The sequence below is a fragment of the Penicillium concentricum genome, assembly GCF_028827145.1.
Source record: "Penicillium concentricum strain IBT 3081 chromosome Unknown utg000004l_segment0_segment0, whole genome shotgun sequence".
Lineage (NCBI taxonomy): Eukaryota > Fungi > Ascomycota > Eurotiomycetes > Eurotiales > Aspergillaceae > Penicillium > Penicillium concentricum.
The window spans coordinates 401704-426064 of NW_026622757.1; the positions used below are offsets into that span (position 1 = coordinate 401704).

A 24361-nucleotide genomic window follows, 5' to 3' on the forward strand; every position below is an offset into this window, starting at 1 on the left:
CTTTCCAACACCCCGCACCACATAAATTCCCATCATGTCTGACCATCAATACAAGTTCAATGTGACCATGACCTGCGGCGGATGCTCCGGCGCCGTGGAGCGTGTCCTCAGGAAGCTCGAAGGTAAGTGACGCGCCTGTTTTTTTATATATATAATCCTAACACGCTGGTAGGCGTCAAGACCTTCGATGTCAGCCTCGAGACCCAGACGGTCAATATCACCACCGAGCCAACTCTTTCCTACGATGCCGTGCTGGAGAAGATTAAGAAGACTGGCAAGGCTGTGAACAGCGGAGAGGCGGATGGGGAGAGCAAGGAGGTTTAAAATTCTCGGTATTTCCGGTCTTATATACCCTATTTGTTACATGAGAGGCCTAGGACTAGCCAAAACTCACGAGCTCTCACCTAAACTCGTGGAACCCCCCAAGGCCCAGGACTATAGACTGGACTGCTAGGTGCTAGCCAGAACATACCGACAGCATTTGTTCCTACTCTAGAAGATCCCAAGGTGGCTCTTATTGACATAAGACATAAAATGAGGGAACCGTAGTTCCCGATTCAAATTGGTATTGAGACCCACGAGAAAAGGTTCTAATAATATGCATCAGGGTATCATGAACAATGCAAAGGCAAGGCAATGCGAATACAAAAAAAAAAATTCTCGAAACAAGTCAGCTCCCCCGAAAGGGGAAGGTGGTAGAATTAATCAATCAACAATGACAAAATGTCTTCCATCAAGAGGGGAGTAGTAGGGGCGTGGTTCAACTCTTTGAACGTAGACTGGGCGATCTTGCTCTGTAGTCTGAGATGAGGGAGGGTTGTAGGATGGTCTATATTGGTGTTAGTGGTGATTCTTCCCAAGGGAGAAAGTCGTGTTCAACTAGTTGGTTTCCCTGAAGGCTTACCGGGAGGAGTTGAACCCGCCACTGGCTGGGCTTTCACGAGGAACCTGAGGAAGGGACACGTGAGGGAGCTTTCCTATGACAGAGTCTGAAAAGGTGCGAAGGTGGTCATGGGAAGGAGCCACTCGTCCTATGGGCAATGGGCGTTGATCCGACGAAACCTGGGTCTGAGATAGATTCTTTGTGCCAAGATAATCAAGATTCCTAGTCCGCGTGGACGGAGAAGGGTCTCCAATGGGCTTGACCTCGGGTTCTGTGCGCCTGGCAACGTATTCAAATGGAAGGGGCTCACGGTGGTCAACATGCCGGACGAAGTCCTCGGCATACAGGTTCCTGTCTGGGTGGAGGTTCTCTGGTAAAGGACGGCTATCAATGCGGCGCCGAATGGCCCGCGGCTCTTTCAGAACACGGTCCGAGCGGAGACTACGATCACCATGGTAAGGATGCCATGGTCCAGAATTGGAAACGGCTGGAGCCGCTCGGAAGGTGCGATCACCTTCCGAGACAATGATACTGGTACTGAAAAGCCCAGCCTGAGACTGGGGCTCGTGTGGTCCGCTGATATGCTGTCGACCCAAGACTGACCTTGTTTCTAGGCCATGCTGTGCGTTGGGATAAGAAAGCGAGTTTGGATTCCTTTCCCGCTGGTGTCCTACAACATGGGGTGGTTCCACTGGCAGATAGTCCCGACGGAAATGAGGCTGATCCTGGGGTCGGGGGTCTGGGACAAGCTCAACGCGACGATACGAGTGTGGCTGCCCGTATCCTTCGGAAACGGGGAGTCCCATAGGCCTTGTACTCCATGGGTCTGGGCGGGACTCGGTTCGAGAACCTTCACGGCATGCCAAACGCCTTCTTTTGCTGGCTTGTTCGCTGTCACCTTCCTTGTCGATGACATCGGGGTGATGCATCATCTCTCCTTGAGGACGTCCTGGCGTGACCGATCGGAGGGACATATTGTTGGTCATATGTACCAAAGGATGCGCACCGTCAGTCCGCCGGCTTTCTGATGGCCTAGAATTTTCAATCGAGGGCAAGATGGAATCCTGCGTGTTTGAACCTGGTCTCAGAAGAGGGGAACTGACGGAGTCAGGGCGGCGTCCCACTGGAGTCAATTTCTGACGGTTTTCCTTTGGTCCGCTCACGAACACAGGTGCGTTGGTTCTATCCGACTGAGGAGGCAGTCTCTCCTGTCGAAATCTGGGCTCCATCCTCGAGGGAGCAACATCCTGCGAGTTGGTCATGTTCGCATTTCTAGGTCCAGAGGGTTCTTCTAGGATTTGTAACTCGGGAGATTCCTGGTTAGTTAGTCCAGCTGGCCTGACGTTCAGTTCATGGGTTGAGTATTTTTGTTGGGCATCCGAGTGAAGATAGTTTTCCTGGACACCTACATGTCTCTTGGCCACCTGTCGATCCATTAGTGGAACAGCGAGCACTCGATGTGCTTGGTTATCATTACTGGCTGAGCCTGGAGCGACTCGCCGATGAACCTCGCCGTGCTGGGGAACTATATCCTGGCGCCTAGGAGAGGGTACTTCCTGAGCAGTAATCCGCTGCTCGGCATATCGGGGGCTTTGTTTTTCAGCGGGGGCACCAGAGAACCTAGGTTGTGCAATGCCCTGTATACCCTCTCTATATTCCTTGACAGCGCGAGTCCATGCTTTGTATCTGTTAAATCCGCGACGGTTGATGGTCTCTGTGGCGGGGGCTCTTGTGACAAATCGGAATCCAGGCGGCGCTTCCTCGGATAGTTCCCGTGGAAGATCTGGACCAAGCGGGTTCGTGTTGATAGGCTGACACCGGATCTCATGGGCCCGAGTATCGCTTGGAAATATTTCCACACTGGAGTTTCGATGACCGGCCGAAGCAGCCGCATCTTCTTCTGATTCACTGTCTTCGTCGTCTGAGATAACGATCACCTCACGGAAAACATCTTCCAGCACCGTCTGACCGTTCTCATCGTCCCCTCGCCACTCAATGACTTTGGCTAGAGTTGTGTGTTCAACAACCCCTCTTGCTTCATGGAATGAAGTGGTTTTCAGGAGGCGATCGTAGTCAGTGTAGACATGCCGAACGTGAGCAACTACAGCAAGTTGAGCTCTGCGAGCCAAAGGCAATTCGGTGGCTGTCCCAACTTTTTTCTGACCCTTTTTTTTTTCTGGATATCAGGTTTTCCACATCCTCATTTCTCAGATCAGGATTGGGTAAATACGTACCTTTTGAAAAGCGGTCTTGATAATTTGATTCAAATCTTTGTCTGGTATATTGGGGAAGAGATCCTTTAAGGCGTCCCGTGCTTCTGTGTTGAGGGTTATCTGAGAAACTTCGGAATCAGCCTGCTTGGGATTCTCTATCCTGTCCGTAGGAAAGGTACTAGGCACTGTTTTACCAGTGCTTGTGAGGTAGAACCCCAGCTCTGAGCAAACAGCTGCCACCACGGTACTAGGAAAATGATATCCTATCCGATGAACATGCTGGGACAGGTTATGATGGCGATGGTGTGGGGTAGTCTAGAAAGAATAAGCAGTGTTAACCATTAGCGATCAGATGGGGGTTCTCACCGATACTGCATGAATTTGGAGACCCTCATCTCGACACCGCTCCTTACACGTCGTGGTGAGTTGCGGATTTCCTGCAGGGATGAAGGTGTAACCGCTTGGTGCTTGCGCTTCAAAACAAATCTGTGCAATTTTGTTAATCATTTGGTCAAGCCGAAGAAGAGAGAATATACATACAACACTCCGAAGCTTTTTCTTTTCTTGGGTTACAGATTCCATGATAACTTTGTGTCTTCTCGCTCTCCTTTGAATAGCCCGGCCAGGACCATGCCTGACCGAGGCCGAAGCAGCCCTTCTTATGACACGGGCCATACTGGTTCAGCTTATCGCAGAACCTTGCGAAGGTGAAGATTTCAACACATCATTCACTTTATGTTATCCGTGTAAATAGGTAGATGGTACGTGTCTGCTTGTCTGGGTCAGGGCGAAGGGCGTGATCAAGTCAAGACAGAAATCACGTCTTGTGCACGCAACGTAAAGAGTACGAGGTAAAGGCACCCCGCGGTCGCCCGAAATAGAAACAAGGCCCTCAACCGGTTTTTTTTAGTTAACCCCTGAGCAAGAGCAAGAGCAAGAAACAAGAAACAAGTAGCAAAGGAGTAAAAAGGATAGAAATAACGAGAATATCGGGAGGAAAGATGGAGAGAGAGAGAGAGAGAGAGAGAGAGAGAGAGAGAGGGATTGATAAGATTGCTGTTGCGGCCCAAATCACCTCTCCCGATCGGGCTAGCCCTGCCTGAGGCTTCAACCTTTCCCCAACTTTGACCGTCTTTTACTCTTTACTCCAATACAACATTTGGGCTCAACACTTCGGATCTCCGTTCATTCCGCCCGATTTCGTCTGATTGTACATCTGCTGCCGATTCGTTGGCTCGGACTTGCCCAATAGATCATGACTTCAATCCAGGCCATGAAGGTGGATCAACGAGCTATGGTCCACGCATACCGTCACCTCTACCGACAGGGGTTGAAAGCGATTCAGTATTCGACACCGGGTCGCCATATGCTTCTAAAATCCTTGCGAACATCCTATCGTTCCACCCCCTCCGAAAAGTTTGATCCTTCCAAAATCACCAACACCCTTCGTTTTCTCGAACGAGCTACCGAGGTTGCGGGCATGGAACACAAGATTTTGAAGAACCTTCTGTTAGCTAGGTATTGGGAACAAGGTCACCTTGTGCGAGAGTCTCGTGTGTGAGTGACCACCAACAAAAATAGAGAAGAAAGCTGCTGACTTGGCCTCAGCCCACGATCCCTAGGACTCGGTCATGTAGAGAACCAGTTGCGGACAAGCGTCTTTGACCATTACAATTTGACACTTGACCGTTTGAATGAGAGTCTAGGGACATGTCTCAGATGATTCGAACTCCGCACTTCTCGACTTTTACGTCGGTGCTGATCCGACCCGCCAGATTGTGCATCCGTTAGGCCTCAGTGCTTCCCTTGGGCATGAATCCACATCGACGCGAGGCAGCTCGCCCAAAAGGGGGATTGCACATACCGGGTATTACCGTGGCCAGAACACCGGTACATATCCCAGTCGCATCAGGATTCCGTAGGACACGATGCCCCGTCCTGCCTCTGGGTCAGCATCGTGCGTTGTATTCCCGGACAATCTTATGGCATACGACACGCCATGCCAATGGCACTCTACACGCCTTGGCGTCCAATACAACGTCGTAGAGCCAATCCTCATCTCCAGACTCGAGACTCATAAGTAGACGGTAGGATTGGCCCCTGGGCATAATGGCGCGGCAGGAAGATAGGATTGATGGGAAATTACGTGGTAAAATACTTTTCAGCAAATTCCAAACCAAATGATAGTCCATTCCCTTTCCAAAATATACCAATATTTTCGAGTCCAACCGACACCTAAAAATCGTGCCATCTGCTCAGGCTCCAACCCTGAGCATGTGACGATGATTCAGCATCGGAGGCGGTGCCCGTGGACGTCACATGTCACGATGTCTGCTGTTTCAGCTCCAACTTTGGGTTTGATTTTGCTTGATTTCAAGCATCTAAAGTGATTTAGTGAGATGCCGGTTTACAGCCCTTCATGAGTGGTTTCATTTCATCGCTGTTGATCCAAATTGGAATACGATCCCCCTTACCCCCGCCAAGCAGCCAGCCAAATGGCGACCAAGCTAAAGTCCACCTGAACGAACCAACAAACCCCTCGAGTGATAGTGAAGACCATCAATTTGTTTCTCAACCGGGCCAAGCTCACGGACAGAAATCGAACTGTGGAGATGCGGGTGCGGGGTCCCTGCATAGCCCTCCTTTCTTCACAACTCTACCTAAAGAGATGGATGGCCGAAACTTGCAACCGGAGGGCACTCGATCAGTGACCCACAACACACCCGGATCAATCCAAAACATAGCTGCAACTACAGATGGCCCATTTGATCCCACACATGAAATCGATGTCACCGTGCAGTCGGACAGTCCAGGAAATTCACAAGCTTCACACCCCAGTGAGGCGCTGAATTCGCACAATGAGCCACAACATGCAGCTTCAGCAATAGCCATTGGCGAAACTAGACGATCTTTGGGCAATGCCTTTGATCCAGAGGGACTGGCACAGTCTTCGCTTCCAGCAGATGATGGAATGGGAGTTTTAAGAAGCAAGATCATCGCAATCAGGGAGTTGCAGCTCACCAATGTTGAAAAGGCGCGAATGGTTCACGGTCTGATGACAGAAGATTACAACTCGTCCCGTGACCTTCTAAGCGCCCGTGGTACTGGGGTACTATCAACTCCATCGAGCCCACGGAGCTTGGGCTTGCCAACAAGCCCGAGGGCTCCTCAAGCCTCGGAGATCAATATTTCTAGACCCGTTTCCCCATACTCTGAATCAGTTCCTCTATATGAGAACACGTTCAATCTCACACCAGAAGATCTCCAGCCCACTTTCGTACCCAAGGCAGAAATAGAATCACCAGAACTTGAAACTGGGGATGAAGACTGTGACACAGAAGAACAAGATGAGACTACTTTGGGATGTGTGCATTATCAGCGCAATGTTAAACTCGAGTGCCACACTTGCAAAAAATGGTATACCTGCCGCTTCTGCCATGATGAGGTGGAAGACCACTCTCTCGTTCGTCGAGACACCGAACACATGCTTTGTATGTTATGCGGGCATGCACAGCCTGCAGCGCAGAACTGCCGACGGTGCAGTGAACAAACTGCACAGTATTACTGTGAAATTTGCAAGCTCTGGGATAACGACAGCAAAAAGAGTATCTATCATTGCAACGATTGCGGTATATGTCGAATTGGACAAGGACTGGGGAAGGATTTCTTCCATTGTCAGGTAAGATCCCTGACATAGGTCAGACGATATTGATACTGACAGTATTATAGACATGCTCCGTTTGTCTTCCTATGTGTATTGAGAACACCCATCGTTGCATTGAACGGTCCACCCAGTGTGACTGTCCCATATGTGGCGACTACATGTTCACTTCTCCAGAAACCGTTGTCGTCATGCGGTGTGGCCACAGCATACACCACAAGTGTCTCTCAGAGTACTCCAAAAATTCCTTCCGTTGTCCCATTTGTAGCAAGACCATCACCAATATGGAGTCGACATTTAGAAACCTCGATCGCACCATCGAGAGCCAGCCTATGCCAGAGGAGTTCAAGGATACCAAAGGCCTTATTTACTGCAACGATTGCGGTTCAAAGTCAGTTGTCAAGTACCATTGGCTTGGCTTAAGATGTGATTTGTATGTACCCTCCGAGAAAGAAGGAAAAAAGGCGATCAACACCTACTGATGGCATCTAGATGTGAGTCGTATAATACGGCCCAACTTCGCATCTTGCATGGAGATATGTCTGCTCAACCCGAGGAAGACCTCGGGGAAGACCTTCCTCGGCCTAGATCATCTTCACTCATTGAAAACGATGATTCGATGTCGTCTTCCCTGGCTGCGTTAAATGTCGATAACACATCGGTTCCTCGTTCACGGCTCAGTGTCCCTATGTCCCCCGAACCTGTTAGACGATTCTCATCCTATAACATCACACGAGGCCGTGCTGTCTCGCCCGTCGTTAGCAACTACTTTGGACTGCCGACTGAGCGTGAATCGGAGAAATCTTCATCTGTGCCCTTCTTTGGAGGTCCATCTCGTGGCGAGAATGAAGACTACGGCGCATTGAATTTCTTGAGCAAGAAGCTTACATACCGATATGGACTGTTTGGTGGTGAAACTAAATCAACTGAAAACATATCGGAAGCTGGGAATGAAGAAGACGACGGAGAGTCTTCTGACTCGGCTGAATCGAATGGTTCTCATGGTAATGAGGATGACGACGAAGAGGAAGAGGAAGATCAAGATCAAGATCACATCCAAATTTTCGGCCATCAATGAGGCCGATGCAGCTCCTTACGCGTGAATCCACATGACCCAGTCGGTGGTGAGTTATTGTCCTGGGAAATATGACCCAAAACTATCTTTTGCTCTCCTCAATTACCCCTGGTCAAACCATGCACCGGGCAATGAACAGTATTCGACCGATGACCACAATCCTACCAGGTCCATGGGTTCGATCTCAGATGCATCTCTAAACCGGTGCCCATCCCTCACTAAGTTGCACCGAAAGATAGATAAGGTCCTTCCAGGCCGAATCATGTTTTCTGTGCTGAGATGATAGCTCCGTCATTTTGTGTACCTTTGCACATGCGATGACTACAAATGTGCCTTTGATCCGATGATTTCAGGTGCGACACAGTCAACCAAGCAAAGGCCAGCTCAACGCATTTCGGAGATGTTGGTTTTGCATACATCAAGCAGCCGGCTTCGCTGCAGCATAGCGTTCACTTCTTTCTTTCTGATTTCTAAGCACACTGGTATCATGACGAAACGATAGCAATTTGATTGAAAAGTTCTATCTTACTTGGCTTACACTAGATTTCTTCATTGGTCATCTGTAGTCTCGGTGCCTATACCAACTTATCAGCCTGATTGAATCAAACAGAAGACCTCTCCGGTCCCTGGGAAGGACGGTCTTGAGCAGCATCCTCCACATGAGCAGCTGGAGCCTTTTCTCCTTCGTTCATGATGGCCATGGCTTCACGTTTCTCAGAAGTTCCTTCGGATTCCCCAGCCGCTACATTATCCGGACCCCCAAAGATCATGTCCATTCGCTCCAAAGATATGCCCTTGGTTTCGGGGAGAATGAAGTAAACAGATATCTGAATCATTAGTGATTGGAAGAAATTATATAGGAATGCACTTGGACTTACCCCAGCAGCCACATTCAAACCAAACAGTAGCCAATAGCTATGACCCCCGACTTTCTTATTGAAAGATGGCCAAGACTGAGTGAGCATGATAAGCCAGCATGTTTGGCCAAGCATCGACAGACCAAACCCCTAAATAAATGCTGTCAGCGATATTGTGGCTAAGTACATTCGCTCCAACCAACCTTATCTCTAACATGCTGAGGGAAGATCTCCGTCACCACTGTCGGGGCAATTGGGCCATTTGACCAGCAGTACGTCAAGCCAACAATAAACAACATAGCAACCTCAACGATAGCAGCCGCCTGGTTCTTGTTTGTCGGGTAAGCAGTTGTAAGACAAGACATGATCAAGAGTGCCAGCGACTGAATAGCAAACCCAGCAAGTAGCAGGCCCCGTCGGCCAAACCGATCAACTGTGAATGTGTTGACAAGCACAATGAGCAACTGGAGGACAGACTGGATACCATTGATCGTCAACGCCTGCGAGCCCGAGTCCCATCCAAGACTCTGGTAGATCAACGTAGCATACATAGTAAGCGAAGCAATACCACCACACTAGATGAGACTGTCAGTTGTGCCACAAGATATGCATGAGAAAGAGGATCATACCTGTTGAAGACTTGCAGCATAGATGCCATAAAGCAAGCGCTTACGCATACTCTTATCTTTGAAAAGCCCAATATACCCCGTATCGTATCTACGCCGAAACTCATACGAAGCAACGAGCTCATGAAACTCAGTCCGGATACGTTCGTCAGTCGGCGCACCCGATCTGAGTCTGCTGAGGACTTTCAGAGCCCTCTCGGGCGTCTCTGGATGCTTCTCCAGTATGTATCGTGGGCTTTCTGGGTACCAGAACGAGACCACAATAAAGGCGATCCCGATAGGGATCTGGATCGCATTGGAGACACGCCAGGCGATGTTGTAGGGTGACTTGTGGAAAGACATTCCATAGCCGGACCAGAAGGCGATCAGGGTACCCAACTGGTAGCCGAATTGGGATACTGTTCCGACAAAGCTGCCGCGGAGCTTGGTGGGTGCACACTCGGCGACATAGAGGTTAGTGGCGATGAATACGCATCCAAAGCCTAAACCGCTGGTTGAGCGAAAGGGGGTCAGCAGTGTCTGTGATTTCAATGGGTTTTGTGGGACTTACGTTAGAAGTCTTCCGAAGATTAAGATTCCAAAGGTATTCGGAACAACTTCGACAATACTATAGCCAGTCAGCAGCTTTCCATACTTGCATCCATGATTCAATCTTACACTCCGATGACCATGATGCAGATGGAGATTCGTAGAGCCCAGAGACGTCCTAGCCACCCAGCAAGAAAGGCTCCCAGCCAGAGTTGGGCGAATGCTGAGATGTTTTGTTAGTCCTGCAATGAAATATATTGAAGAGGGAGCTTAGTACCTGTCATCGCCCAGGGAATCGTTGCAACCAACCCCGACTTATTGTCATCGATATCATAGTATTCGATGAACTGTTTATCGGCCAGAATCACGGTCATAATCCCAGCATCATATCCACTAAAGCAGCTTGAAAAGATCATGCCATACAATAGGAGTGCCGCAAAGCTAGAGAAACATCAGCCAAGAGCCTAAGGATATAGGTTACTCTCTTACCGGTCATCCTTGGGGAGAAATCTTTCCACGATGCCCATTTTAAACGAGCTAGAGAATAGGTCAAAGCACTAAAGAAGAAGAACAACTTATATACACCATGTCGGAACTCCACATTTTCGGGTCGAGCTCATCCGTGTGGAGCGCGGAGTCCCCAGACAATCAAAGCGCTTAAAGATCCGGGGAAAGCAGGGATTCAAGCCCCTTTAACTTGTTTTGTAGTTCAACTTCTTTTCTCTTTGGCCCCCATTCTCTTGTTCCCGGAGGGTTGTCCGCCGGAGTGTCGGAGTCTCCCACTTAGCCCTAAATACCGGCGGGGGTCAAGAACTCGGTGAACGTGGGGGCCAGATGGGCATTTAGGGTCTCAAACTCCGAAGTGCACTTTCGGGGGGATATTTCGGTAAATATAAGAATAAGGGGGAAGATTTCAACTTTCTTTGAACATTCATCTACATCATGGAATACCCCCAAGAAAGCTTCGTTGCTACAACCTTTGCCCCAGGATCATTCTGGGCGCGTCGTCGGGAAGTAGTTCGGACTCAAACACTGCGGCATCAGCTGCAGATGCTCAGAACTACTGGAAGATACGATGCTTTCAAATTACAATGGCACCCAAGCTACTCTGATCCTCCCACAATGTGGCCAGTCCCTAACCACCAATTCTGGGATTCTGATATCGGAAAGTGGATTGAAAGTGCCTGTTACTTGTTGATGGATCATTACGATGAGGATATCGATAATGCCGTCAGGGAGCTCGTACAGATGATTCGAAGTGCTCAGCACCCTGACGGGTACCTCAATATTCACTACTCGGTTGTTGAACCGGGAAAACGCTTTACAAACTTGAGGGATATGCATGAATTGTATGTCGGAAAAAGGGTGTGAATCTCCGATAAGACGATGCTAACAGACGTCTCAGATACAATGCTGGCCATCTGATCGAAGGAGCACTTGCCCACCGTCTTTATTATAAGAACGATGACATGCTATCTCCCATGCTGAAGTATGTGGACCTTCTGGCGGAAACCTTTGGAGGCCAAGATGCTCAGATTCCCGGATATCCTGGCCACCCAGAGATAGAGCTGGCCCTGTTGCGTTTATACAAGGTCACAGCCAACGAAAAGCACCTAAAGCTCGCCCAATTCTTTATTGAAGAAAGAGGGAATCCCACAGGAGGGAGGGAAGGACGGCATTACTACGATGTTGAATCCGAAGCAAGAGGCGAGAATAAGCGTACATTGCCCGTGTACTTTCCTGCTGCCAGGAGTTATTGGTATGTTATGGTCTTTGCTCATTCGTTTCTGTGGCGAGGGTATTCACCAACGTTCTAGGTACCAGCAAGCCCATGTGCCAATTGCCGAGCAAGAAACTATCGAAGGACACGCCGTTCGAGCTATGTATCTTCTCACAGCAGTCGCAGACTTGGTTCGGATATCCAAACCCGACAGCCAAGTAGGAGCTACTTTCCTGCCGGTTGTCAACCGGCTCTGGTCAAACATGGTAGAGAAAAGGTCCTATGTCACAGGCGGCATTGGTGCAATTAAGCAGTGGGAAGGGTTTGGTATCGACTACTTCCTGCCTCAGGGAACCGATGAAGGTGGCTGCTATGCAGAGACATGTGCTGCAATTGGTGTGATGATGCTGGCCGAACGACAGTTGCAGGTGAGTTGGTTTCTGATTCTCAAAGTGTTATAGCTACTTACACAATGAACTTTCAGATTGAGCTTGACAGCCATTATGCCGATGTCATGGAGCTTTGTCTTTACAACGCTGTATTGACCGGCATGAGTCTGGATGGCAAGGCATTCACATATGTGAATCAACTGGCCTCCTCGGACAAGGATCTCTCCGAACGCCATGAGTGGTTTGAATGTGCTTGCTGCCCGCCCAATGTCACACGTACATTGGGCTATCTGGGTGGATATGTCTGGAATTACAGTACAATCGAGCAAAAGGCCGTTGTCAATGTACATCTATACACTGCGGCCAGTTTGCGTCTGCAGGTCTCAGAATCGGTGATTGAAATCACTCAAAAGACAGAATGGCCTTGGAAGGGGGATGTCAACTTTACCATCCGTACCGAAGGACCTCCGGTTGATCTTGAGCTGCGACTGAGAATCCCCGGGTGGGCGGAGTCATGGCAGGTGACTCCAAATGCCGAACAGGATATTCGCAAAGGATATCTGTATCTGAGCACTAAGTGGCTGCAACAGAATTCGCAATTCCAACTTTCGTGTCTTATGCAACCACGCGTGACCAAGCCACATCCACTAACGATGCAGCCTGTGGCATATGTCACGCGCGGGCCAATTGTGTACTGTGTGGAGGATGCAGATCACCCATGGGAACAGAATCATTTCAAGGTAAAGCATCTTCAACTATCATAAAGTAAACCCCTAATGAATTGACACAGATGACGATCTTCGACCCCAAGGTTCCCCTACAAGAAGAGATACGGTCTCAACCTGATCAGTATGTGGCTATCATCGCCAAGAATGGAGCCAAAGGTGAACTTGATACATCGCCTTGGGATAGGCAGATTGTATCCGAGGGTAATGACCATGTTACTGGTGAGAGCAGGGATTTGTGCTTTGTGCCCTATTATTTGCGGGCGAATCGAGGTGGAGGACAGATGAGAGTGGGACTCCGTGTTGAGTAGAGATCTTTTATGTAGAACAATAGAACAAATACATATGTAGCTAGACATGTATACAACATACCAAGATCCCAAGCTATAAATAGGAAGCTCTCTGATCTCACCTGGGCACCTTATCACGCTTACATCAGCGTTGACGTTCTGCTTGCAGCCACGAGATTCCATTTCGAGCGATCTACGTTATATCAAGATGGTTTCATCACAGGCTATTTTAGCTATTTTAGCTATTGATCTACCTATTGACCTATTGAACTGATTCATTTCCTTTTCTACTAAATTTCCCTGAAACAAGGCACGGATCCCTTTCCCCCCCCCCAAGTGAAGCACATCTCTTTCGCTCCTTGATTTTCAGACTTTCTAGATTGCTCCCTTTTTTAAAAAAAAACAAAACTCCCTAAATTTGAAAATCAGACTGAGAATCCTATAATCCTTGTTCAGTGAAACTCCCGTGAACATCCAGTCTCTTCCAATCTCTTATCGGTACACCCCCCGCCGATTCTCTCTTTGCTTTATCAGCTCCGCGTCGCGCCCTACTATGATCCGTCGCAACTCCGACATCGAGATCCAGCTCCCGGATGCTGGTCCAACACCTCTTTCACCCGAGTCCCTGAGTGATCTCGACGTGGAGATGCTCTCGGACGAGCCGGCACTTCCTTTGAGTCTCCCGCCACACATCGCAGCCCGATTCTACCGCAAAAGCAGCAAAGCCCGCCGTTCCTCTGCCGCCTCATCTCGACGAAGCTCAGTGTCTTCCTTGCATTCCCATCATTCGAACGCGTCCTCGAATGGCTCGCCAAGTGCGGACCATATTGCTCAACACCTCCGTCGCACGTCCATTTTGGAGAGCCGAAAGGCACGCCTCGCTGATCGCGCATTGCATGCGGAGAAAGTGAGGCTGCGAGCCGCTCTGGCTAAAGCGGCTACAAGAAACCTACAATTTGAAGAGAGGGCGTTAGCTGCTCAGCAGACCCGAGAGCGTCTGCTCGCCGATATCACCGCCAAGTGCGAGGACCAGGTCAAACGGGCCAAGAAGAAGGCCGAGGATCATCGGGAGAAGAAAGCTGCCGACCAGGCTCGTTTGCGTCTGGAAATGGCGGATAAGCTTGCGGAGGCAGAGAAACGGCGCACATTATACCAGCAAACCCACCGCCGCCAGCGCACCAGCAGCCTGCCAGCCACCGAGGAAAAGAAGATGTCCCGAGAGGTCATCAAGTCGCTTACGCAAGATACGGCTGCGCGGAAGATCCAACGTGTATGGAGAACCCACAACGCGAAGATGATTATGCAACAGTTCCAGTCGTTGAACCTGTCTGTGAACCGAGTTCGCGATATGAGCTTTGAAGAAGTTGGCACTCTCCTTTCTAATAACGAGCTGCTTGATACGATGACGAAAGTCATCCGACTCTGTGGACTGCAAGATATGGAAGGCGGAGCCTTGGGTGAGAGGGGTGCAGTACGCACATTCCTCAGCAGTTATCTCATCGTCACTCATCCGCAAGAGGTTCTGAGTAGCAATGGAGACCAGGAGCAAGATTTGATTGCGAAGGCCCGAGAGCTTCTGGTCGCGTTTGACCAGGTCACGGCGCTGCTATCGTCGGGCTGTTGCTCTCCATCCGTGATCACCGCGGATCTCCAGGCTTTGTGCGAATCACATACTGTGTTTTTCTCTGCATTCCATGCTTGGAAATCCCACGATTCTTCCGTACTGATTGAGATCATGGTTGCACAGTTTGTCGAATTGGAATTGATTTGGCAGACGGTCAAAAACGATAAAGCTGGCGGTGCAGCAGAAGACTACAGACTGGGTATCCGACAGAACCAAGTTCTTTTGCTTGCTCGTCTGAAGAGACTTGCGGGACCTGACCGACACATGGAGATGATCCGAGATTCATTGAAGAAGGCCAAGCGCGAGAAGAAGAGGGCTGCCTCCAAGCAAGCTATTCCTCGGTCTGCCGAGGCTGCTCCTCCAACCACGGAAGTTACGCAGAGCGTCACATCGCCTCTTAGCGAGTCATTCAGTAATCTCGATGCCGCAGTATTCCAAGAGCTGGACAAGCAGCGGACATCTCCCCACGAGAGATTCACCAAGATCCTCACCCCTCTGCCTGAAAATCGGGAGCTGGTGCATGAACTTCTCATTAACAAAGAGTTCAAGATTGAGGAAGCACCGTATACTGAACCGCGCAGGCAGATTATGAAGCAGATGTGCGACACAATGAGAAAAGGCGTGGAGACTGGACACGGCACCAACTGGACTGTGGCCATGGCCACAGTGATCCAAGATCGCTTGCTGCGCTCCCTCCAACGGGGCAATTCCCTTTATGTGATAATCAGTGAAGTCTTAGACCCAAAACTGGTTCAGGGACAGTGCGAGGCTGGCACATTCTCCTATGATAATTTCTTTGAGTTCATGAACAACATCTTACCACGCCTCTGCGCTCCTTACCGGGACCCTGTGGTCAAGGCATACATTGAGGATACGTCTGGCGATGCTATCGACCGGCTAGCTCGATTGATGAGCATTATTGACCTGCTATCACTTGACCAGACGAATTTCATGATCCAGCTTGCTGCCCCTCAGCTCATTGAAGAAGCTCCAGGTTATGAGCAGCGGGCATTCGATCGAGACGTCACAGACCGGACAATCAGCCTGGGCAAGACCCGACGGTTTTGGCGTACTCATCGCAAGATCATCGTTGATGAGATGAAGAAGCGAGACCCAGAAGGCATCCAGGGAGAACCACGCCCACCACCAGCACGAGTTTATGCCCAAGGTCTTGCCGACACCGTTCTCAGCAATGCGATTGTATCTGAGGATCTAGTTCCAGAGACTCTGAGCCTCGATCGCCAACGCCTCGAACGGCTGCACGCCAGGGCATTCCAAATTGTAGCAACAGCTTCCATCCTGTTGACCGCAAAGAACCTACTGAAGCGAGACGCACGGTCTCAATGGAAGCCTGAAGCAGACCGGATCCTATCTCTGGACTTCAACGAGATCAGCGCAGAGCGAGTACAGTCTATCCTCGAATCGACGCATCCGATGCCACCCGCCGCGAGCGCCCAGCTCGCAGCTACCATCAAACGAGTGCTCGGACCCGTCGCCACGGCATGTCTTGCAGCCGCACCCCAACTCGCGGTAGTGGCTTCAGAAACCTCTGCCTCAGACGCGTCCTCCGCGACAGACTCACAAGGAACCGCGACCGTATCTAGCTTCTCGGACCCTGTCACGAAACTCATTCTCTCTCGCCTTCGCGGTCACGTCCTATCGCGTCTCAGCGCATCGAGTGCCTCTGAACGGGTGCGGGCTACCACCACGGCCAGTCAGAATCTAGCTGGAGCGGGTATGCCAGAGTTTGTCAATGAGGTTGGAAAGTTAGTGGAAGAATTAGAGAAGATCCGGGAGGTTGATTGGCTTTGCCACGGGGCGGTATATGAGGGTTTATATGACGAAGGTGCTCCAGCATAAGGTGTTTTAGAAGGGCATATATAATATCTTTTTGTTTTTTTGTTTTTGCCCTTTTGTTATTTCCATTTTTGGACTATGGGAGGTTGGACTTTTGGACTGGGCAGATTGGCAGGGCAGGGTATACAACTAGTTTCTAGGGCTTTTGTATGGAGTTATGAGACCTTTTTATTTTCTTTATATCATTCATAGAATATGAAATGTTTATATGAAATTCCAATATATAAAATCTATATAACCTACCTAGGTAGCCCTGTCCCCATATATCCTCCCTATCTAATCAGCCCCCCCATCAAAAATCCTAACCTCACTTCCCTTAACCTCACTTTAATCCCTCCAATTTCTTTAATCTCTCCAATTCTCATTGACACAATCCAATATGTCTCCAAAGGTCACAATAACACACCTATCCGACCTCACACCCCCTTCCCAAGAACGGACCTGGCTCACAGCCCCGCACCCCACCCTCCCAATAGTCGCAACCTGCAGTTCAGACAAGACCATCCGAGTCTACTCCCTCACAAACTTCACCCTCCTCTCCACAATTACCGGGGGCCACAAGCGCTCCGTCCGCACAGCAGCATGGAAGCCACACATGGCGGGGGAGTCCGTCCTGGCGACGGGCAGTTTCGACGCAACAGTCGGCATCTGGCGGCGGTGGGATAGTTATGGGCAGGAAGACAGTACCGGGATGGAGATGAGTAGTGGCAATAAAGAGAGCCCAGCCGATAGTTTGACAGAAGCCCCCAACGGCACCGGTACCGACACCCCAGACCGTGAAGAAGACGAAGAAGAATGGCGCTTCGCAGTCCTACTCGACGGCCACGACAGCGAAGTCAAGTCCGTATCATGGTCTGCCTCGGGGATGCTGCTCGCTACATGCTCGCGTGATAAGTCAATCTGGATCTGGGAGGATCTCGACGACGGCGATAACAACTTCGAGACCGTTGCTGTGATGCAGGAGCACGGGGGCGATGTGAAGTGTGTTTCGTGGCATCCTTCCGAGGAGTGTCTTGCTAGCGCGAGCTACGACGATACCATCCGTCTATGGCGGGAGGATCTCGACGATTGGGGCCAGGTAGCATGTATCAAGGGACATGAGGGGACAGTTTGGTTTTTGGATTGGGAGGGGGAAGAATCAGAGAATTGGAACGGGCCAATTTCCGATTCCGTTTCCGAGTCTGACCTGAGCGCTTTACATGCTCAGTGGCGTTCCCAGACAGCTCTCTCCGGCCCACGCCTCGTCTCCTGCTCGGACGACCGCACCGTGCGCGTGTGGCGGCGCCAACCGAAGGAGTCGCAGCAGAACGGGGCACTGTCTTCTGCGACGACAGGGATCCCGAGTATCATTCGGCCTACCGGGACGGATGAGGCTTGGGAGGAGGACACTGTGCTCCCGCATGCACATGAACTGCCTGTGTATGCTGTGGCGTGGAGTAAGCGGACTGGGCTTGTTGCTTCGACTGGTGCGGATGGGCGGATTGCGCTTTATGAAGAGCGGTTTGTTACGGGAGAGCAGGGGCAGGCTGATTCAGATGCTATGGACACTACGTCTGGTGATGTGCTGCGGACGGAGTGGGTGCTTGTTGGTGTTCAGGATGGGGCTCATGGAATTTATGAGGTTAATCATGTTGCTTGGGCGAAGAGGGCGGATCGGGGGTCTGGGGGTGAGGTGCTTATTTCGACAGCCGATGATGGGAGTGTCAAGGTTTGGACTGTGACCCGGTGATTCTTTTTTGGGATTTGGGTCTGAATAGCTTATAGACAAAATGCTTGATGTATTTAGAGGCCAGACAAAAGAATATATAATATATCACCTGGCCATCGTGTATTAGAAGAACAGAGCTATATAGATGATAAAAACACATATAAGCTCATAGGCAAAAGTTACTTAAGAAACCATAGTATCCTTAGACCCCATCAAGCCAGATATTGGTGATATAGAGTGTCAAGCTGAAGACTGATTCGGATGAGAATACGAGGCGATGGAAGACAGGATGATTGAAGCGAACATATTGGCAATTACCAGCCTTCTCGCGCTGATTGAAAACACACCGCGAACCATTCGCCCTGCATATCCAGCTGATAGAACCAGTAACAGCAGCCATCACTCTCAAACCCCCAGACTGTATAATATAGTTAGGATGATTTCAGTAAGGAGGAAATAGAGATGAATTGACCTTGGAACTTCGTCAGTAATCCGTCAACCTAATAAGAAAGACATGTTATAGCAAATATCAAAATGAAAATCATATTTAGAACACTAAACCCCCGGAACACCGTGTCTACTTTATACAGGTGCTAAAAAGCATTTCAACACACACCTAGGGCTGGCGGTTTTCGCCGATTCCCGGATGCGAGACATCATCGTCACTAGCTTCGCCAACAGCGTAATCATGCTCAATACCAGGAGAATGAAGCTGGTCGAGCTCAGATTCATCAAAATCACCAGCCTCAACATCACGACCAGAACGCTTGCTCTGGAATCGGTTAAGAACGGATGCACTGTCCAACGTATCGTTATTCGAAACGCCCTTGTAGCCCTTGCGGGCACGACGACTGCGCCAGATGAAAAAGCCCCAAACGCTCACTCCGATAACCACAACGATGAGGGCAGCCTCGCCGGACTTGGTATACGCGTGTATCTTTGTCTGTTTCAGCCTCTCCTTCTCCTTCTCCTGTGCGGCAGTACTATTAGCCTGTCCACCGACAGCAGTCTGGGGCAACTTCTCCCCGTCGATGCGTGAATCGGAAGGCTGGCCACCGATGCTGGCGATATCGACCTTCATGAAGCGGTCGAGCATGTCACGACTCTGACGGGGGTTGTCGAATGGAACCATGTGGCTGGAGTTGTAGAAGAGCACGTAGGTGAGATTACGGGCCGATTGGTAGATGCCAGCGGGCTCGTCTTCGAAGGACCAGTCGTGGCGCGGGGCCCAGACGCCCGGGGAGGTTTCGAAGCCGGTGCCACCCTTCCATTTCATGTTGTGGATCAGAGTCTCTGTTCCGATGTGGTTGCAGATAAGGTCTTTATCGCCGCTGAAGAGCAGGACATTGATGCCCGATTCGATCAGCCCTGGGAGCAACTGGACGGAGGGGATGGAATTCTTCGCGGTGAAGGCCATATGGACCATCCCAGCGCATTCGGTCCAGCCGGATTTCTTTGCTGGGTTGATGTTCAGGGCTTTGACGACGTCTGGTCGCTGGAGATACGGCTCAATGTTTTTCAGGTCGGGGGGCCAGTTCATGCCACAGGATTTGGCCTCATCCTTGAGACGAACATCGTACATGTTGTAACACTGGTGATCTTCGGTAGTGAGATCGAGGAATTGTTGCAAGACCAGCTCGCACGCGGCCACATCCAGTTTGTTCTTTGCGGCCGGGGTCTCCAGCTTCGAGAGACAGACTTCGTTGAGTGCGTTGATGTTGTGGTGGAGGGATGTGCCCGGTGTGATGAGGCCTTCTCTCTCGATGTACTTGAAGTACGAAGGGTACTGGTCTGCAGGAGAAATCCAACCGTTGCCGATCAACAAACCCTTGATAGGCCACTCTGTGCCTCCGTTCTCTGCAACACCCTTGTTGCGATCTTGAATGGCCTTTGCAATATATGGGATGTGCTGTCCGGCATACGATTCACCGGCAATGTATAGCTGCAACACAGTCAGTGATATCATGTAGTAGAGGATAAGGGAAACGTACGTCATCGCTCGCATACTCGGGGAATATCTCAAAGAACTTGTCCAAGAAGATAATGAAGTGAGCGGCCATCTCATCCAGCTCATGGAGATAGCTATCGGTGTTCGCATAGCTGAACCCGGTACCGACGGGGTTATCGACGAAGAGCAGGTTGGCAAACTCATCCCATCTGCCCTCGTTGTACTTCAAGGTATGGTCGTCCTGGAGTCGGTAGGGCCCAACTTCCATCAAAGCGCCATCCATAGAGCTACATCCTGGGCCACCGTTCAACCAAATGACAGTGCGCTGTCGGTTCGCGATGTGACGGTTCTGGAAATGCCAGAAGAACAGGTTGCCATTGGTGTTGTGATCGACCTCGATATGTCTAGAGTTGTCGCGTTAGCAACGGCGATGTTCAAAGAAATGCCACTTCCTCGAGGACTCACCCAGCATGCATCTTCAAGAAAGGGCCTTCCGGCGCCCCCGGTAACGAGTGGACATAATAATCAGCCGCCGAACTCGCCGACACCAAGGCCGGACTTAACAGTGATAATGCGGATAATAATATCATGGCCCCGCCCTTCACGGAAGGGAGGAATGGTATTGAGAACATTTTAACAGTCCAGTATGAAGATAAAGATAGTCGAGTAGATTGTCCCGGGAGGGACTCGTAGGCGCGGATTAACAGATCATCGAATTCAAAAGGGTCGACACGGATAGAGTGGAATATGATGGGAGAAACAAGTGTTCACAAAGCAAAACCCAAAGGGAAATCCAAGGTGTTTTAAAAGAGTGTGAGAGTACGAAGCTCAAAGGAAGTTCGAGGCGTGGCCTGTGGAATGAAACTGTTACAAGTAATTACAGGTGGGTTGGATAAAAATGCACTATAATCTACTTGAACAAAGGTATTTTTTGGTAATTCTTTGTATATAGATTGACAATAATTACTAGAGATATATTTAGTATATATAAATATATATATATATATATATATACCATACAACATACATATTAGAACATTTTAGAATCAATATCATATTTCAATCTGTAAAATATATTTTGAAACTCCCTTGAAAGCCCGCTTCAGCCACCCGACCTTATTATTTTAATTTTGGCCCCAGATCTTCAACTAGTATCTTAGAAATCAAGAGATTTGTCGGCATCATTCTTAATAAGATCCACCATCCCCTAAACCGTTAGCTGATTTCTTTCTGGCAAATTCAATAGTCTTACATCGGGCATAATAGGTTGCTCATTGGCATCCTTGACATAGCGGAAAGGCATCTCGGTGCGCTCATGCTCATTGATGATCAATTCCGGGTAGTCGACATATTGAATATCATCGAGGGGTACTAGCAAGGTTCAGTGTACAACACATAATCTCCAGACCTTTTACACTCACCCTTCTCGTGAACAACCAAGCGAGTAACTCGCACCGCAGTATCGGTAGTCATCTGCTTAGGCCCCAATCGGCGGCCGACATATCCCTTCTTCCTCAATTCCGAGGTGCGATCTACAAGGTCGTCAGTAGCCGAAGTGCATAAGAGAAAAAAATCCTAATACATACCTCTAGGCGGATCGTCGCCTGTAGAGTTCACACAGTAAAATGTCAGTCCAAACTCAATACTAATATCGCGGGGGGAAGGAAAAAAAAAAAAATCCATACCGAGGATACCACCGAACAAGAAGACCTCAAAGGTATCACCATCCTCGGGACTCAACTCAACTAGAGCGGAAGGGTCTAACAAGCAGACTTTGGCCTTGCGATCAGCGAAGATCTCCTCGACACTACGCTGCTCAACCTCGAGACCTTTGGTGGCGGCCAGTTCTGCGGGCATCTGCAGCTCGACGGGCACAGAGCTGAGCATGAATCTTGCCCCACGGTCGTAGGATTCACGCGCAATGCAGGCATATTCAAGTGTGGACCATGGACCCAACTCGGGATCCAGATGTTCAACTACAAAGGTTGGTTGGGTCATGGTGTGTATGAGAGACGTCACGGGGAAGAAATGTGAAGTTGAAAGGTTTGGTTCCACTGTGGGTGACGAGATGGATTTTGTTTAACCAATTATATATAGGGAACTTGATATTCAAATTAAATCCAATTGTATTTTATGTGAGAGAGAGAGAGAGTATATCGCTAAGATCTATAGTTATAGGGATATAATACTGTAGAGTTAAAGAGGATTAAGCATAGTAGTCTCCCTAATAATATATATAAAAATCCAGATATTAAGCATATATAGAAACCCACGTCATTTACATAGCCTAGTGGATTTATTTAATATTTTACTATTACTATTAGTACTATTAGTACTCTAAGTATTCTATTTCTACCCTTTTAATTTACTCCCGTTCTCTTCTTCCCGTCAACTTCTCCCCGCCTTATCTCTCTTCTCCCCTCCTTTCTTCAACCCATCCATCATGAATCCTCACCAGCAGAACAAAGTCGATATCAATGTAAGTACTCCCACTATACTATTTATATCATAACTAACCCCCTCTAGTCGCTGAGCCCAGAGGAGCAGCGCCTGCTGCGCCTCTACGGCAAGATGCCCACCAAGAAAGACGTCCTCCAAAACAAGCTCAAGGCAAGCCAAACATCAACCCAACCAATACACACAAACTAACATTTGATTTCAATACAGGAACGCAAATACTTTGACTCTGGTGACTACGCCCTCAGCAAAGCCGGCAAAGCCTCCGACGTAGGCGTCACCAACATCGGATCCCGCCACCCAGTGCCGGAGAACATCCCCCACCTCACCTCAACCTCACCGGGTGCCAACAACTCTGCCAACAATGGTAGTGTCAGCTCCCAAGGTGGACAGCAGATTCCAGGTAGCATTAGCGGACACCCTGGCTCGATCGGATTCCAAGGCCGCAGCCCAATCAAGGATGGAGGTAGCTTCCTACACCGCGGCACTAGTGTCAGTGAGGGTGAGGGCTCTGGTCTGGCCTCTGGATCAGTCCAGGGTGAGCAGGAGCTTAGTGTTAGTCCCCCTACTGCGAGAGAAGGTGTTCCTATCCGTCGATAGACGATACATCTTGCACTGGGTGACTGTGTTCCGAGGGCGATCGTTGCATGCATATCTTTTGAAGGGGGTCTGTGATTTCACTTTCAAAAGCCTGGCGCTATGGGAATTTATCTTGAATTTTATTTTATTTCATTTTGTGAGAGGACGGGGTGCACTGCAGGACAGAGCGAGAGTCGAAGCAGAGGTTTAGTTGCTTGCACTGTGGTTGATCTGGGCAGATGCTTTGTACTCCTTATGGAGTGACATTCACTGTCCATCAAGCACGGCTTCGCTCTTCAGTGTCTTGGCTTTCTTTATTCTCCAATTATCGCCATTTACCATCAACTTATCATTTTTTTCTTCCTTTTTCTTGACTTCTGCTCTCCCTTGTCTATACCTAGTTACGACAAGACCCCCGTGAGAATTTACTGTTTCCATTCTCAATAATTTGTCTACGTTATGTCCTGTATCTCTATTTGGCTGTGCTATATACACATGAAGCCAATATGTGATTCCGATACTTCTGTTGTTTCATGACTTATCCCGTGCTATCCAGTTTGTTCAAATGTCATGGAGTCCTTTTAAACATTTCACACGGTTATTCCACTAGCTCTTGTCAAAATCGCCTAGTGTTCTCCCCGTTTCTCCTATAGGGTGTGATACTTCCAAGTGACAATGCGTCATATAGTAGGTAGGCGTTACTAGTATAGTTCGGAACTTATATTTTATCTCTGATCGAACTAAACCATCTTGCTGAGGCTATATAAGCGGGTTATTCTACATTTGATGGCTAATTATTTTATTATTCTTATTATAGCACCAAGAAGGGGCAAAGACATTCTAAAAAGACATCGTATAAGGACCGGATAGTGTCCATTATATCATCTTAAGCCAAACCATAAAGATCAATGGCACGAAACTGGAAGTCGCCAAAGCAAAGCTAGAAGAAATGGGGTATACTGCTTGGCTTAGAAGTCAAATGAATCAATGGTTCTCTATAAGACTACAACTGCCAAGCTCTATAACATTCGAATCATATCAAGAAAGAAACGAATATCTATTAAACCCCAGCGCCTGGCAAGAAATACAAGAGAAAGAAGCAGGTATCCTATGTACAAGTAGCGGCTTCCGTCGGACTGTGTGTGGATGGAGTAAGATTCAGCTGAGGGAAAGGGAAACTAAGAAGCTGCGAATAGGAAGATTGAGCAAGACAGCAGAGGG

General features: G+C 49.2%; 11 protein-coding genes across 11 annotated transcripts; 7 read left to right on the forward strand and 4 right to left on the reverse strand.

The window, feature by feature from the left end:
* Window positions 1-34: 34 nt before the first annotated feature.
* On the forward strand, window positions 35-324 carry N7517_009084 (copper metallochaperone ATX1; the record flags this gene model as incomplete). Its single annotated transcript, XM_056726807.1, has 2 exons — window positions 35-122; window positions 173-324. 2 exons carry the CDS (start codon window positions 35-37, stop codon window positions 322-324), a joined length of 240 nt encoding a protein of 79 aa, XP_056575379.1.
* Window positions 325-705: 381 nt separating this feature from the next.
* N7517_009085 (DUF2293 domain-containing protein) lies at window positions 706-3771 on the reverse strand (the record flags this gene model as incomplete). Its single annotated transcript, XM_056726808.1, has 5 exons — window positions 706-829; window positions 905-3048; window positions 3118-3411; window positions 3463-3582; window positions 3637-3771. 5 exons carry the CDS (start codon window positions 3769-3771, stop codon window positions 706-708), a joined length of 2817 nt encoding a protein of 938 aa, XP_056575380.1.
* A 580-nt stretch (window positions 3772-4351) lies between these two features.
* N7517_009086 (uncharacterized protein) lies at window positions 4352-4819 on the forward strand (the record flags this gene model as incomplete). The annotated part of the gene is made up of 2 exons (XM_056726809.1): window positions 4352-4653; window positions 4705-4819. The coding sequence occupies 2 exons, from the start codon at window positions 4352-4354 to the stop codon at window positions 4817-4819; spliced, it is 417 nt and encodes a 138-aa protein (XP_056575381.1).
* A 696-nt stretch (window positions 4820-5515) lies between these two features.
* N7517_009087 (RING finger and CHY zinc finger domain-containing protein) lies at window positions 5516-7835 on the forward strand (the record flags this gene model as incomplete). Its single annotated transcript, XM_056726810.1, has 3 exons — window positions 5516-6775; window positions 6826-7190; window positions 7250-7835. 3 exons carry the CDS (start codon window positions 5516-5518, stop codon window positions 7833-7835), a joined length of 2211 nt encoding a protein of 736 aa, XP_056575382.1.
* A 599-nt stretch (window positions 7836-8434) lies between these two features.
* Window positions 8435-10370, reverse strand: N7517_009088 (uncharacterized protein; the record flags this gene model as incomplete). Its single annotated transcript, XM_056726811.1, has 8 exons — window positions 8435-8659; window positions 8711-8839; window positions 8893-9264; window positions 9319-9805; window positions 9866-9922; window positions 9973-10066; window positions 10121-10284; window positions 10333-10370. 8 exons carry the CDS (start codon window positions 10368-10370, stop codon window positions 8435-8437), a joined length of 1566 nt encoding a protein of 521 aa, XP_056575383.1.
* A 415-nt stretch (window positions 10371-10785) lies between these two features.
* On the forward strand, window positions 10786-12988 carry N7517_009089 (glycoside hydrolase family 127 protein; the record flags this gene model as incomplete). The annotated part of the gene is made up of 5 exons (XM_056726812.1): window positions 10786-11192; window positions 11249-11602; window positions 11661-11991; window positions 12048-12692; window positions 12743-12988. The coding sequence occupies 5 exons, from the start codon at window positions 10786-10788 to the stop codon at window positions 12986-12988; spliced, it is 1983 nt and encodes a 660-aa protein (XP_056575384.1).
* Window positions 12989-13520: 532 nt separating this feature from the next.
* Window positions 13521-16451, forward strand: N7517_009090 (IQ calmodulin-binding motif domain protein; the record flags this gene model as incomplete). The annotated part of the gene is made up of 1 exon (XM_056726813.1): window positions 13521-16451. One exon carries the CDS (start codon window positions 13521-13523, stop codon window positions 16449-16451), a length of 2931 nt encoding a protein of 976 aa, XP_056575385.1.
* Window positions 16452-16827: 376 nt separating this feature from the next.
* On the forward strand, window positions 16828-18177 carry cia1 (iron-sulfur cluster assembly protein CIA1; the record flags this gene model as incomplete). The annotated part of the gene is made up of 1 exon (XM_056726814.1): window positions 16828-18177. The coding sequence occupies one exon, from the start codon at window positions 16828-16830 to the stop codon at window positions 18175-18177; it is 1350 nt and encodes a 449-aa protein (XP_056575386.1).
* Window positions 18178-18772: 595 nt separating this feature from the next.
* On the reverse strand, window positions 18773-20736 carry kexA (serine-type carboxypeptidase kexA; the record flags this gene model as incomplete). The annotated part of the gene is made up of 3 exons (XM_056726815.1): window positions 18773-20098; window positions 20148-20508; window positions 20570-20736. 3 exons carry the CDS (start codon window positions 20734-20736, stop codon window positions 18773-18775), a joined length of 1854 nt encoding a protein of 617 aa, XP_056575387.1.
* Window positions 20737-21260: 524 nt separating this feature from the next.
* Window positions 21261-22102, reverse strand: N7517_009093 (SAM-dependent methyltransferase; the record flags this gene model as incomplete). Its single annotated transcript, XM_056726816.1, has 5 exons — window positions 21261-21311; window positions 21357-21475; window positions 21526-21636; window positions 21691-21708; window positions 21790-22102. The coding sequence occupies 5 exons, from the start codon at window positions 22100-22102 to the stop codon at window positions 21261-21263; spliced, it is 612 nt and encodes a 203-aa protein (XP_056575388.1).
* A 445-nt stretch (window positions 22103-22547) lies between these two features.
* On the forward strand, window positions 22548-23161 carry N7517_009094 (endosulfine family protein; the record flags this gene model as incomplete). Its single annotated transcript, XM_056726817.1, has 3 exons — window positions 22548-22583; window positions 22631-22714; window positions 22772-23161. The coding sequence occupies 3 exons, from the start codon at window positions 22548-22550 to the stop codon at window positions 23159-23161; spliced, it is 510 nt and encodes a 169-aa protein (XP_056575389.1).
* Window positions 23162-24361: the final 1200 nt, after the last annotated feature.